The sequence below is a fragment of the Triturus cristatus genome, chromosome 4_1 (genome assembly GCF_964204655.1).
Source record: "Triturus cristatus chromosome 4_1, aTriCri1.1, whole genome shotgun sequence".
Classification (NCBI taxonomy): Eukaryota; Metazoa; Chordata; class Amphibia; order Caudata; family Salamandridae; genus Triturus; species Triturus cristatus.
The window spans coordinates 895,848,786-895,864,629 of NC_140585.1; the positions used below are offsets into that span (position 1 = coordinate 895,848,786).

At 41.5% G+C, this 15,844-nt stretch overlaps 1 protein-coding gene across 1 annotated transcript in view; it reads left to right on the forward strand.

Annotated features, from left to right (window-relative positions):
* The first annotated feature begins 1,462 nt into the window (after positions 1-1,462).
* The window catches only part of SND1 (staphylococcal nuclease and tudor domain containing 1), a 2,043,911-nt gene continuing 2,029,529 nt past the window's right edge, over positions 1,463-15,844 (forward strand). Inside the window, exon 1 of the mRNA XM_085653683.1 lies at positions 1,463-1,783. Within this exon, the coding sequence (XP_085509809.1) occupies positions 1,712-1,783 (72 nt within the window). The 5' untranslated portion in view covers positions 1,463-1,711. The remainder of the gene's footprint in view (positions 1,784-15,844) is intronic.

A 15,844-nucleotide genomic window follows, 5' to 3' on the forward strand; every position in this document is an offset into this window, starting at 1 on the left:
ACGCGGTCAAACCAATTCGAGCATTAGATGCGATGTTTTGTAGAGAAGACAGCTATCTACTGCTTTCAGGATAACTGTTCTTAAAATGTGCAATTCTTTGCTAAAGTCGGTGTGGATAACAACAGTACGTTTTTTGAGAGCCTTGTTGGGCTGAAGTTTCTTTGAGAAGTTACTTATTCATACAATTTTAGATACAAGTGTTGGATTACATGCAAGCAGCGAAAAGGAGTTGCTGGCACATCTACGAGGTCTTGGATCAAAGGCATTTCAGCACCCGCCTCCCTTTCCCTTCCCCCTCTTTCCTGCTCTCAAACCCCCTATTCCTTGCAACTAAACCACGTTTACTACAGCTCCGACCTCGACTGCTGACGTGTCCTTTAACGACCTGACCCAGAACGTTAGTTTTGAGAGTCTACCCTTCTACGTCATCCTGAAACAGCTCTCTATTGCTGCTTCAGTAGTGACGTTTGGAACTCCGCCCTCCCCGTAAGACGCTAATCACATAACAGAAAGCATACCAGCTTCCTGTCGTTCCTACGGGCGTCTGGCAGTTAGTTGTTGGTTCTGCAGCCTGTGAATTTAGTTTCCCTTGACAGGTGCTTGACATAGCAGCCATATATGTTGGCACAGCATCCGTTTTGCCTTTGGGTCAGAAAAGCACTAGGAGTTCACAATTAAAGATTTTAGAAATTCAACTGAATACGTGTATCTTCGTGTAAGTGTTCCTAAAATAAAGTTAATGTTTTTTTCTGGATAGAACAATCATACGCTCGTTTTACAATGTTTCCTTATCTAGTGAGTTAATAGGCAGTATTATAACACTCATATATTTATTTATTTAAATGTATTCGGCTCAAGCGTGCCACCGTATCTCTTGCAATGTGGCTTCCGTTTTTCTGTACATTGTGAATTTGCCCTGCCTTTGTAAATTGATTCCACAATAGTTTCAGCATTTCGGCCATATTGAAAATATATTCCTTGTCGAATTTAAAGTTGGCGTTTCCAGAAATTTGCATTTTTGCATTTGTGCAAAAGAGAAATAGCCGCGGTCACATCCACTGAAAGAAACAAGCTTGGGCAACACTGTAGAGCTATATTTTTTACTGTTTACATAGTGCAAAGTTGTTAACTAAAAGAGCGTTCATTCTAGAGAGAGAAACAAATCCTATACATTTTATATTTATCATCCTTTCATTTTTGATGCTAAGTACAGAGGCATGCTTCAAAAGGCAGCCGAAGTTGGAGAAAATACATTTAAGGTAACCATGGTAAACCTGGTATATGACCTAATTAGAACATCAATCAACCCACCATATTATTTAAACATTCAGCATCTCATTCCCTTGTTTGCGTTTGTTCTATTTGTATCATTAGGAAATACGGTCAGTGTAACATTGTCACACCTGCCAATTGTGCTCGATCAGGAAACGCGTCGTATTAGTCCTTCGTCCATCTCGGTGGCAGAATAAGAGCAGGTCTTGTGTTCGAGGCTTGGAAAGCAACGCGATTAGCGTCTAGCAGCCGCTGCTTCCGGTTTTGCTGAGTACGCGCGCCCCCTTGTGTGTGTAGAAGCGCGTGAGGCGATAAATAGCGTGTGTGTGGCGCCGGCCCGTCTTTCTGTGCTTGAGTATAAGTGCGCGCAGCTCTCGCACCGGTCCCTGACAGCTGCCAGCGCGCCTAACCCTCTAACCCGCCGCCCGTCTGGAAAATCATGGCATCTTCAGCAGCAGCGCCACCCCCTGCAGTCCCTGTTGCTCCTTTGCAGAGGGGCATCGTTAAGATGGTGAGAGAGGGGAATGGAGAGGGTAATCTGTTCCTGGCAAAAGCTTTTGCCTCAATTGATCCCCAGTAATTATCCTTCAAAAGCATACGTTTTTTCCAACTATCTACACAACCCTTTCACATCTGAGAAGTTAGTTTATATTTAATCGTTGCCAGTTTAGAGTTATCGTAGCAGGCTAATGATTGTGTGTCCACTTTTATCTTCGCATACATCTCTTATAATCGCAGTCTGCCCAGACACATGCTTCTTACTATGCGTGTAACTAATCAACTATAGTTTGACTTCTGTTATTGTTACACACACCTACATCATAAGCCCACCTTTTCATTTCCAGTGAAATTTATACATCGCTAACCTTCTCTAGCCTAAAAATCACAATCCAGCATTTTGCAGTTATGTATAGTTAACTGTCGTACATGCATAAATCAGTAACGCTGCTGCCATATCTTTAACTTTTAAAATACTTTTTAAACGGTGTTTAAAAGATCGAGGCGTGCACCAAGCCCCTTTAAAACTTAATGAAACATTTTCCCAGCCTATACGACTTCACTGCGGCACACACGCTTACAAGAGATCGCTCTAATCTTCCTCATCAACTTTCTCACAACGTGTGTATAAGCCCTGTCAGGAGACCAATAACCCTCCTTTATTCCATTTTTTGACCTTACTCCTCCTTCTGATCTGGAATTGAATACTTCAAATCATTCAGTCCTTAAAGGTAGTTGGGGTCACCAGGACTTCAGAAACTCGGGCAAATCATAGCAAAACGTTATACATTTCCCTCCAGGACTTGTTCTACTTTATTTAGTTTGTACGTGTTTTAAGACGTCTTTCGATCACAATCGGAGTGTTGGGATTTAATGTGGAGCAACGAGATTTGTTTATGCGGATCTGTTGCCGATTTTAAATATTGTATTTGGTACTTTTTTATGTGATTTTCTAATTTATGGAAGACAGATAAGTTCTGGTAGTGCTACAGGTGCCATCTTGGTGTTTGGGATTTTGCAATGATGATCCACATGGACAGATTGGTCCATATATGCTCTTTGTGATTTTGTGGGGAGTGGACAGTTGCAATAGGGGTTCATCCTCTGAGACCAAGGAGCTAACGGTAGTTGGATTATGCCCATTGTATGCAGCAGTGTGCACTGGCTGGGCAGCCTTCCTTGTTGAGACAGTGCCTGGTTTTAAATGGTGACCGCTGTTACCATTGAGTTCCTTATAGTGGCTGTGAGCGTTTCTTGACAGACCGTTTCATTTCACCAGAAAGGGGCATACTTAAGGTGGTAGTGTAAGGGCGGAATATTTAAACTCTGTGGGAATTCAATTATCCCTCTACCATGTCTCTGAAGGAGGATGCTGCTTCTTATTATGGTTGTAAAATTTTAGAAGCGGTACTAGTACAGTTTGATGTGAACGAGTGTTAAAAGTGGAGCTGGATGCTAGAGAGGGTGATGGGTAGTTGTAATACAAGAAGGGATTTGGCATATCGGTACTTGCGTTAACGGTCTAGCTCGGCATCAGTACGGTTCCTTGCCATCCTGGGGTGTCTATAGAATCAGTTGCTTATCCAACTCTTTCGCGGGTACTAAACCTTTTTGGGGGCACCGTTGGGAAGATTTTGTGAGCACGCTGTCTAGTCTGAAACCACTACTAAAATGTGTGGCACAGTTGAATGTTTTACACAATATACACCATCCTCTTTTTCAACAACCCCTGCAGATCAAGCAGTCAGAATTTAAGAAGCTAGGACAGTTTCCAAACTTCGGAAACTAATTTATGCCGCTCTGCTATAGGGCAACCGGATAAAAAGGCATTACTGTGCAGTAGTATTGCCTCCAAAATCTGGCCTACAGCCAAAGAGGGGTGGTATTGCACTGTTTTCCCACTTGGAAAGCCTGTTTCGAATCAACGTGTGCAGAAGATAATTTAATTTAGGCTTGCAGCCTCCCTTCACTCCGTGGGGACGCTGATGTATGTCTTATTTACAAGTCCACTTTTAGCTTTCTGGGAGACCAATTTGATTCGTTAAGTGGTAACATTTTAGGGGTTCTTCATCCGAGTCTCCTCTTAATCCAGCCCACAGCTTGTAGGTTTTAGGTATCCTCTTTTGGACTGATGTAGTAGGTGTGGTCCTGCATCTGTTAGTGTTTTGCGTTTCTCTGACCAGTTATCAACATTTGGGATGGTGTACACTTGATGCTGGCTGAGTGTGTAGTTGGAGAGGATAGGGTGGACTCTCATTGTAGTTAGGGCACACCTCTACACACACATTGGTTTATACCTACCCAGTTTGTTGAATCAGGTGTTAGACTACAATCAGAATTGGCCTGATGATCAGAACCTACTAACTTGGTCGTTGGTGTACCCTTATTCTCCTGGGGTTAGTGACTACAGCATGGTTCTGGTGCAACGCTTGGGAGTTTAAGGTCCTAGGCCTGGGCGGAGTTCTATGCAGAACTCCGCGAAGTGGCAAAAAAACTCCAGAGTTTTCCAAGCTGCCATTCGTGCTGATCTTTCTGCTACTCCGGTAATAATTCTACCTGAGCGGCAGCTCGAGCTCACTAACATATTAATTTAAAAATTAGTTTAGATGTAATTTCCACAATCCCCTTAAAAATAAATGGCATTGGCAAATATTTTCAAAAGCAACGACATTCCCAAAAAGCGTCCATGTAGCTGATACAGTTTATTTTAGTTAAAAACGATCATTTTATATTTTACCTTTTGATTTTCTTCACTCGCTTTCTAACTACATTTCAACACCCTAAAAATGTAATTACTTAACTACACATACATGTTTGGTTAGATCCCATATACAGTAGCATAATGTGGCTTCAGTGTTATAAAATTAGGTCATGTTCTTCTATTATAGTGAAGATATAGTAAGGATAGAGACAACGAAGTTGGACCAGGTAAACTTCTTCTCATCACCACTTTTAAGTTCCCATAGAACTACATTTCCGTCAGTAGTTAACATGTCATCTTGGTTTGCTGCTTTCATGCATGTAATCATTAGGTAGTCCAAGAGCAGCAGTAGGTCCTGGTATGCCCACCTTGCTCTGATATTGGGCAGGAGTTAAACAATATGCTTTGAGGATCTCATTTTATTGGTCTCCGCAATCGGGAATATATATATTCCAGTGTCATTAATAGCCTCCAATAACTAAGGAACTGACATTCTTGCAAAAATACAGCAATTGGTAGAATCGGACACTTAAACTCTTATTATGAATTGACTTTTAATTCCCATGTGGCCAGTAATTCATGATACTGGCCCCATCGGAATTATCAGGTCTACGGATTTACCACATACTTGGTAATTTTCTCCTGGACTATCTACCTACTGCAAGAAGGCGAATTCTAAGGGAGAAATATTAGCAATAAATTAGGAATTACGGGGAATTGAGGTAGTTATTCCCTGTTACCCCGGTAATTGCCAATTTCTTAGTGGATACCAAGGACCATCTTGTAATGGTCCAGAGTTACCCATGCCCCTTGCATGGGTAATTCCAGAAGTAGGGAGTGCGAGTCCATTTCTTGGGCCACTTGTAATGGATATGTGACATTGAGTCTCTGTTGATCCACTCTAGACAAATCTTTTTCATATCATTGATTGCTGTACGCAGCAGTGTGCCATTTGCTCTGTAGTTGGGCTTGACTGGACCTTGTACTGCTGCCCTCTCAGTACTTGCCTTTGTTACAGTAAGTTTTCGGAGAACGACCGTACGGTGATTGAGCAGAATGAATTCAAAGAGAATAGGGTGTGGCAGTGCATACCCACTGACTTGGTAAATGTTTCAGGAGCTCACCCCTATGTGCAGTGGCCCTTTCTGTGTACCTAGGGCTGCCGTGGATATATAAGTGCTTAAAGGACACATACGTCTGTTGGTCCAATCCACTGCTGTCAATGATGTGAACAAATGAAAATAAATTTATAATTTGCAACTGCTGCTTCATAAGAATCATCTGGCGGTAGATGATGTGTAGTTATCATAACGGCTGTCAAATTTACGAAATGGGATTTTCCACATCTACATAGATATTTAAATATTTAATTTATCATGTAAGCAGCTTATTTATTAACAATCTTGTATACCTCTGCCAAAGTGCTTACAATGAATGTTTTAGTACAGGTTTATTGTTACTGCCATTGTAACATATTTTCTGCTGATCATTCATTTAACATGTAATTGCTCGGGTCCAAACACGTGTATCATTTTGAAAATGTTTTGATGCTTTATGTAAGGAAGCACTGCTCCAGCAGCTAGTTATATTTGACACAAGGTTAATATTGGCTGGTTCCTTTGAGGCTGTAGGCTCCAGAGGCATGTGTGCCATGCTGACCTTGTTTCTGCATATGAGGCCCCATTTTTCTGGGTTTCCCGTTGCGTGATGCAAAAGGTATTTATCATCTAAAATTTGATCCTTTTGGTAAAGGATCTGCCAGCTGACGCCATGCTTTTGTAATGCATGTGTTTTTGAACATTACCCATACTCTTAGGTAGGTGCTGCAGGCTGGACATGGAACTGATGGCATTGGCTTAGATTCTGTTCACCCTGCCCTGGGAGGCTCGTAAAGTTCCACAAGAAATGGATGATATCACCAAGAGATTTCATGGCTGGTTCAGTGGCCTCTCTTAAGCTATACATGTGCAGAATCCTTGACAGTTTATCATGATCCTACCAGTTTGACAGCATATCAATGCCAGAATATATTAGATTTTTCACAAGTCTCTAAGTGCTGTAAAGAACGGCTGCTACCACTACCAAATTGATTAGAGCTCAACGTATCTACCTCAGAAGGTCTAAAGACTGCATTGACCTTGCTAGTATTCAGCAGGTGAGTTGCAGGTCCTAGTAGGTATCACCAACATGTTCAACTCAGGAAAATGTGATTAATTTGCTCAAGAAGTCCATTGTCCATGAGTACTGGCTGAGATGCACCAGGAGCAGACGAAGATGCAGTTGTGCAAATTGAGCTGTATAAATACTGGCCTCCAGTGGCCCTGGACCTGCAACCACAACCTGGCATAATCTTGATTTGTGGACAACGGTTCTGGAAGGCAGATTAGAGGTGAATGATTATCTTCTCTGGGAGGAGAACTTTCCCTAGATCATTCCGGAATAGTGCCCCTATAAATTTGAGCTCTTTTTTTCTGCGACAGCTGGCTTTTTGGAACATTGAACAAGAAACCGAGTGGGCTAAGGTCGACCTCGTCTGCTTCCAAAACAGATTAATTTGACCTTTGGTTGCAGCATGAGTTAATCAATCAGTTTAAGTAAAGATGGATTGGGATCCCAACAGGTGGAAATGAGCAACGGCTAGAGTCATAATTTTCGTAAACATTTCTTGGCTTGACATCAGTTCAAGCAGAAGGACCTTGAGCTGCCACTGTCGATCTTCCCCTGCAAACCTCAAGAACCTGCGATGCGATCTGGCTATGGGTGCGTGAAGATATGCCCCCATGAGCTACAGTATTATGAGAACATATTCTGTTGGAATTAATGGAATAATCTTCTGCAAAGTCTCTATTGTGAATTTATGTTTTGGATAAGTCTTCAAATCTGTCACTACACTGTAGTTGTGTGATGATTTCGGAATAGGAACATAGTGAATTAAACTCTGTACTCCCCTTTTTTTGTCTGGGAATTGGATGCTTCTCTTTTGGATTGATCTTGAGGCAGAGGAGTATGAATGGTCTCAGTGGGAGTTTGGTCCCCAAAAATTATTTTGGATACCCCTTAGCGACCACCGGAATTACCCATTGATCTGATGTAATTTCTTTTTAGTGATAAATGAACCATTGAATCCATACTCACCCTTTCTCGGCATAGCCAGAATTGATTCTTGATGTTTGCATCCTGTTTTTGCTTTTTGAAGGAAGACTTCCTTGAAATGTAGAGGATTGTTCCTGTCCTTGTCCTCTGGAAGGTTGACGAAAAGAAGATTTTGATTTGGAAGAACTTGAACCTCTAGAGGAGTGATGCTGAAAGTTTGAAGAATGTCTCTTCTCTGTAAAGATACAATTGAGCTTATCCTCCAGTTCTACTCCATAGTTTGGACCCCTTGAAAGGCATTTTCGAGCAGCTGACCTCTGTGCTGCATCAGTGCTCCAGTTTTTCAGGTACAAGTCCCTTCTAGCAGCTATGGAAGCTCCACTTGCCAGAGCTGCTGACCTGACCATGTTGAACAATATATCGGATGGAAACTATATCTGATGTACTGTACCTTCCAAAAGGGGAAGACAATCTGATTCAGGATGGCCATAAAAAGTGTTTTGAATTCTGAGATCGGAAATTGTGCTGTATAGACCCCATAGGTTCCAGCTCTCATGGCGGCATACGCTTGAGAAATCCTTAACCAGAGACCATTTTTTTTCTTTTCCTTTTTTTTTTTTTAAGGTGATCTTATGGATCCTTTAGAATATTCTCCTCTGTCATAGATAAATGACCCACAAGATTTGCCACAACAAAATAAACTTGTACATTGTCTAGGAACACTGTATCTGTATTCTTGGTAAGATGGAGCTTAGCAATGAATTTAGGCAACATGAATTTATAAGGATCTCTCAATTTTTGCCTGATAATGCCCAGTACAAACTGATGAATGGGCACTCCCACATTACAGGCTCTGGAATTGCCTCATGTGATTTATCTGAGGTCCCTGGCTGCTCCAATGTAGGAAAGTTCATATTATCCGTACTATGAGTCAGCAATTCAATCACCATGTCCATAACAATATATTTTCCCTTTAGGTCTGAAGATGGAGCCTCAGGTATCAAACACCTGTATCAGATACGGCCTTGGATGTCTTATTTTGTGCAGGTGCAAAAGCATCCTCTTTAAAGGTTGTCAATGTCTGGAGGACAATTCTCCTTATTCTCTTCTCCTCCTCTCACATGCCTTTTGCGCTTTGGAGCAGGAGAATGTCCAGATGCAACTGAAAAAGAAAGGGAGATGGTCCTTTTAGATGTATGCTTACTCAACTTGAGAAACAATGGCAACTAACTAGCTTTTGCCGAGAAACCACCAATTGCCAGAAATGCACAGAATAGCTCAAGGAGGAGCCAAGAGGTCCAGCCTCCTTTCTTGCACCCATGTTCGGTGGGGCTAGCATTCAAGAATCCTCCTGCTTTGTTCTTGTCGTGAGGTGACATCATTTAATAATCTGTAATGACTGGAATGAGGATGAGGAACATGGTGAAGGAAACAGTCTTCTTGCAGATTTACCCCCAACACACACACACACTTTTTGCCGCCATTAAGACTATTGGCTGCTGTTTTGTTTGACTCTTAGTGCACTGAGGCCTGCTAACCAGATCTCCGCTCCAGTGTTTTAACCCACTACAAGGTGTATACTGAATTGGCTACACCCAGTTGGCAGAGACTGACTTATTTATAAGTCCCTAGTATATGGTACCCACAGCATGTAAGGCTGAGTGTCCACTGAGGGCTGCCACCCTGTGTGTGACAAAGTACAAAATGGCCCCCAGCCTGCCACTGCATAAGTGGAGAAGTGTGGCTCATTGATTAGAGCGGCAGACCCTGATGCAGAGGTCTAGCCCGGGACCAGGGTTCAATTCCCCGCCTCGGCGGGTCTTGGGCTCAAAAATTCCACGGACCTGATAATTCTCGCCTCGGTGCCATTCCAATCATGGAGTCCCACTCTGCAACTCTGGGCAATAGCTTGCTTAATCTCAACAACGGCCCCCACAACGCTAAGGATGCCTGGCCTCCACCTTGGGGGTGCCCAGGAGTGGACGTCTCACAGGGAAAGCCAGGATGGGTTCCACAGCGGTATTCGTACAAGCGCCTTGAGACCCTTGCGGGTGAGTAGTGCGCTATACAAGTATCAGTTTACTGCATACTAGAAGGGCAGTGTTAACCCTGCTAGTTCGACTTTACTAATAAAACCAATGGCAAAGCCTCCCCTTTCCTTGACAATCTATTGAGCCCTAAGGCAGGGAGCTGTATATTACGTAGGACAAGTATTTTATATGTGTGTCCTGACAGCAACACTTTGAAATTGTTGTATTTCAGTGGGAGAATTGAGATTCTCCTATTACCATGACTAGAGAATCTGGATTTCATTAAAGACACGGAGGCTGACATTATGCATAATCTTTTAGTGCAGTCTCCAAGTAGCCGCATACATCACAATACCAAAGGTTCCAGAATAGAATATAACACGTACATAAATGCCATGAGCTGACAACAATGTGCCTCTTTTAAATGTAGAGGAGAAAATAAAAAAGTCCAGGAGATATATTAAACATTTCAAAATCCAACTTGAAGACTTAATAACTTGTAAAGGATCCTCGGAGTTGCGTGACGAAGGAAGTAGCCAAACGAGGGCTAAACCAAGACATCATGCGGTTAAGAAGGGTTACCTGAAAAGAGAGAGAAGTAAATGTCTCCAGAAAAGACGTATAAAATAAAACACATAGAGATAATTAAGAGAAGAGCGAAGTTACTCTAAAAATATCAAGGTTCACAAATTAAGCAATAAAACATTGTCATTATAAGCAAGAAAAACATTGTAAAAATAATCATCCAAGGGGTGGGATTGGTGGGATAATGTCAGCCTCCGTGTCTTTAATGAAATCCAGATTCTCTAGTCATGGTAACAGGAGAATCGCAATTAATCGTGGCATTAAACCAGACTTTACTCCCCTTGGCAGGAAGCCACTCTGGGTGTTGGACCCAAAGGCGCTCTTCAAATGCGAATGCTGCTTTTGGTGGGCAAATGATGACACTCTTGAGTGGCTTCCCTTTGTTTGTATAGACAGGCTGGCGGTGGAAACAGAGGGGAGACCAGAGCCCAAACAGGTTTTCCCGTTGGCATGTAGCCCATTGGTAGCCACACCTCAAGGGTGGGCTGCCAAGCTCCTATCATCTGAGGAAGGGTTCTGACATATTGAGAGTGGGCAGAAAAGTGCACTCTGGGATTGCTAGATGCCACACATACCCGGAAAGTCGTCACAGAGCAGGAGGCAACCTGGTACCCCATTGGCTAGTGACATCAGCCCACAGGACACTTTCTGGGCATACATATGGAACCCTTTGGCACCCTGAACCTTGGATCATTCTGGAATTGGATAAAGTAGCAAAGGACTACCTTAGTGACCTGCGGACTAGGCAAAGAGAGGATGCACCTCCTGGTGGACTGCACCTTGGGCTAGCGAAGAGAGGACTTTGCCGGTGGCTTAAAGAAAAGTCGCTCCCAAGCTGGAGACCAAAGAAGTAACTCCTGTGGCGATTCAGGAACCAGCACCAGCGCCATCACAGATGAAGTTGCCCAACTCTGCAAGTCAGTATCTGCTGCTGGAGAATCACTGGTTACTGCCACTTGGCACCCCAAGAGACCGATCCTTGATGGCCAAAAGTTGCACCCGAGTCTGCCAGACCCAGAAGTGTCATCTGAGTCCAGGTTGGTCATCCAAGAGGGACACCAGCCTCCTCCAGAAGGATATAGCTGGGACCACTGTGGATGGAGACCAGTAGGACAGTTAGAGCTGTCCTTCTTTCTCAGAGGGACTCTGACCTCTGTGGCCAAAGGCTCCCCACCTGACCTGTGGACCAAGGAATAACCACAAAAGCACACCTGTTGACCGTGCAGCACCCAGAGCATTCTTGAGCATCTTCTGTCTCCTACATCAGCGCATCAGGACCACTCCTTTAAAGTCTACGGCAGTCATGCTGAAAAGGTGGGCACTGGACTAGAAAATATTTTGGTCTCCAGGTAACTGTCCAGATACTCCTTATTGGACCCCCTAGACCATCTCTCTGCCTGATTTGGTAACCCAAATCGGGCCATAGTAGTCTTAACACAAGTCTTAGTTTTCAAAAGTTTGCAAACTTTACGGTTACCAATGCTTGTTTGCAGTTAAATTCCATATTGCTGGAACCCTCAAGTGGATTTTGCTAATAATGGATTTTAAAAATGTATGAAAATGATTCTATTTTTATAAATTGGTGTTGGATTTTATTCGTGTTGCGTAGCTTTCTTATTTTATTGTTTGGTACTCTTAAATGCTTTACACTAGTTCCTTTGTTTAAGCCTTGCTGCTCAAAGCCATAGCTACCCGGTATTGAGCTTAAGGTTTTACAAACGAGCCTGACTAGACCCAAGACAGTATTAGACAGTAAGGTCACACAATTATACCATATAATACACCCAAATCCTCACAAAGACAGATGCATATTTAGCAGGAATAATTTCTGTGAGTAGTGCAAAAATGTTGCAATTTGCTGGGATAACGGAACATGGTCAACACAATTTGAGCATTAGTTGCGATGTTTTCTAGAAAAGACAGCGATCTATTGCTTTCAGGATAACTGTTCGTAGAATTTGCATTTCTTCGCTATTGGTATTAAGGAAAACCGTACACATTTGGATACCCTTGTTGGACTTGGGTTTCTCTGAGCAGTTTTTTTTTCATACAGTTTTTAGGTAAATGTTTTCGATAATGTGCAAGTGGTTAAAAGGAGTCTTTGGCACAGCTACTAGACCTAGGATCAAATGTATTTCACCTCCTTATCCGCCCCCCTCAGCACGGCTCTCACATCCCGCCTTTTTTGCAACCAAACCACGTTTACTACCTCTCCAACCATGCCTGCTTAAGTGTCCTTTAATGACCTGACCCGGAACTTTAGTTATGAAGTCATCCTGAAACAGCTCTGCTGCTGCAGTGGTGTCGTTTTGAACTCCGCCCTCCCTTTAAGACGCTAATCACAGAACAGAAAGAGTTCCAGCTTCCTGCTGGGCCTATGGGTAGTTGGTTCTGCAGCCTGAACTTTAGACCGTCCTTGAAGCATGCTTTCGTAGCAGCCGTATATGTTGGCACAGCGGTGTTTTTGCCTTTGGACAAGAAAAGCACTATTGTTTCTCAATTATTTTTTTAGCAATTTAACAGAATATGTTTACCTTCATGCAAGTTGTCATAAAAGAAAGTTAATGGTTTTTAAAACATTTTTTTTTTTTTTTTTTTACTGGTTATAACCATGTACTCACATTTTTAAATGTTTCCTTATCTGATGAGTTTATAAGCAGTTTTGACACTTCTACATTTCTTTATTTAAATTTATTGGTTCAAGCATGCCACCATGTCTCTTGATATGTGGCTTCCATTTGTCCGTAAATTGTGAATTTGTTCCATTTTTGTAAATTGATTCTACAGCAGTTTCAGCATTTTGGCCATGTTGAAAATATATTGCCTTGCCGAATTCAAAGTTGGTGTTTACTAAAACCTCTTTTTTTTGTTCGCAAAAGAGAAAATGTAGTGGTCACATCCACTGAAAGAAAAAAAAGCCCAGGCACCATTGCAGAACTACACATTTTGCTGCGTAGATGCTGCAGACGTTCATTAAAAGGGCGTTCATATTAGAGAGATAAATAGTCTCTAAACTTTAGATTGATCATCCTTTCGTTTTTTTATACCAAATTGTAATCACAGAAGCATGCTTCAGAAGACAGTGAAGTTTGAGAAACTTTTAATGTAACCGTGGCAAACCATGCTAAATAGAACATCAATCAACCCAGCATATTTTTTATATTTTCAGCATTTCATCTTGTTTGCGTTTGATATATTTGTTTCATTAAGATACATGGTCACACTCAGCAGTGGAACATTGCCTCCCCTCCCTATTAACCCTCCTTTTGAGGGGAAACTCCTTTTGTGACACAAACCCCTATATATATATATATATATATATATATATATATATATATATATATATATATATATATATATATATATATATATATATATATAATATGCTTTTTGTTTGAGAAAGGGAGAGAAGAGTGATTAATCATCATTTTTCTGCAACTTCGCATGGCAAGTAATTATTTACAGAGGTGTGGAGGTACCGGCACTGTGCCATAACAGAACATTTCACCAGTAAACATCTGAAAATAAGAAGAAAATATGCTGGACATTGGCTGCAGAAATGCTATTTGGCAGAATTGGGTTACGTGCCATGTCTTGCAGCCCATTTGAAACACTGATGCATGCTGGTGTTTGTGGTTTGAGGAGTGAACCACGTTACCACTTGGACTACATAACATTATAGCACTCACCTGTGAGCAAGGCATGAAGCTGAAACGCGTTAGGATATAAAGAGTGCATTTCTCTTCGCATTTCATGACGAATAAAGTCAACTTGCCAGTAAGTCGATGTTGGGCTCTTTCCTTTTTGGTAGCTGAATTGCAATTTCCAGGATCTCCATTCCTGGCCCAAGAGCCCGCCCTGCAGGATTGGGGGCCCCCGGTAAAGTGGAGTTTGTTTGGTGTTATATATATATATATATATATATATATATATATATATAATTTTTTTTTTTTTTTTTTACAGACTTTTATGTTCATTGTTCTCTCATACCCTTACCCCAAAAAACCAACTGTACTCCATTTTAACTTTAACATTGATAAGTTTTCTGTACAGTTTTTGCACATCGTTCAATATGGTTTAATGGCATTTTAAGACGAAGCCCTGAAAATATTAAGGTTTACTCCAAATTAGCTTTTGAAGGTTGGGAATCTTACTATATGGCTATTGTTACATTAGGCCGTCCACTTGATTAAATTTACCTGATTTGTTAACCTCCCTGAAATATAAGTGCTAATTTTTGAAGCGGAACATACCATGTGGTATGCACTTTGAAGGAGGTTTAGACCACTACAAGGCAAGGTGGATGCTGGAGGATCCAGATTACCTCAGGCACTTCCATTCTGCTGGAACTGGTGTCAATTCTGTGTGAACTGGAGCTCTTCAGGGAGGGTGTAGTGGACAGCACCTCTGTTTCATATTACATGTGTAGTATATGTATTGTGCAAATTACTGTATAAACATACTGCGCACTATTGATGTAAGAGGTACATATAGGGTCTTTCTGGGTTCGTAAGATTTAGTTGCATTGCTTACACTGGGGCAGTGGTGGTGGTCTCAAATTGTAATTCCTGGTAATGGGATGTGCCTAATGTCTGCTGCTTGACAGTCACTTGTAAATGGGTTCCAACAAACTCTGGACTTTACTTTTTTCAGTGTGGGAAGTATTGGTGGCACCTCTTAAGTGCCTCTAGAAAGATTATAAAAGCTACATTCCTTAGGAGCAGAATTTAAGCTGTTTCTTTCAACATGTGTACATCTACAGATTGCATGAAAAAAATCTGACTGCTATATATCCCTTGAAATCCTTCATGGAAAATTGTCCTTCAATTAAACTACTTACTTCCATGCTTTACTTTTTTACATGCGCCTTTGCCTCACTTATACATCTGCATGCCTCTTTTGTGTATATATAAAATACTGTAAACTTAATGCCCATCAGCCTTGAGCTCTTTTTGGATACCATAACATATCTATTAATTTTTGCACGTTTTTGCTTCTCACATAGCCCCCTCTAATGATCACAAAGATGTCAATAATGTACCAAAAAGAAGCTGGAGTAAATATATGGAATGTGCATGCAAAACTAACCACAATAACTAATGAACTGACAACTAATTTTGGGCTCCTTAATACTTTGCTACTCTCCTCAAAGTGCTTCATAGATTTGTATGGGGAAGTAAGCGCTATACAAAAGTAATTTACAAATTAAACTAAATGTTTTCCAGCAATAATTAGACTAAATAGCTTCCTACTTGTAGTCTCCTTAATTCTGTTCACTGTTGGTTTTGAGCTAAGATTACCAGCAGACTATAAAGTTAACGCATATCCTGCCATTACAAATAGTACATTTATCCCAAACCTTGAACCCCTTCGCTGCTAGACCTTTGCCCTCTGTGCTAAACCTTTTTTTGGCTATTTGGGGTAGTTTGCGCTTAGGCCCCTGTAGCTTTTTGACCACATAAGGTATCCACGCCAAATTTGAATCCCTTTTTTCCAACATCAGGTGGAAAGTGTCTGTGTTTTTCCCCCTGCAAATGGTATCAACAAAGGGGTTGTAGTGCTGAAAATCACTATCTTCCCAGCTTTCAGGCATAAGCAGACTTTTGTCAGAAAACCAACATTTTTCACAGTTTTGTCATTTTTCTGGGACATAGCCTATTTTTGA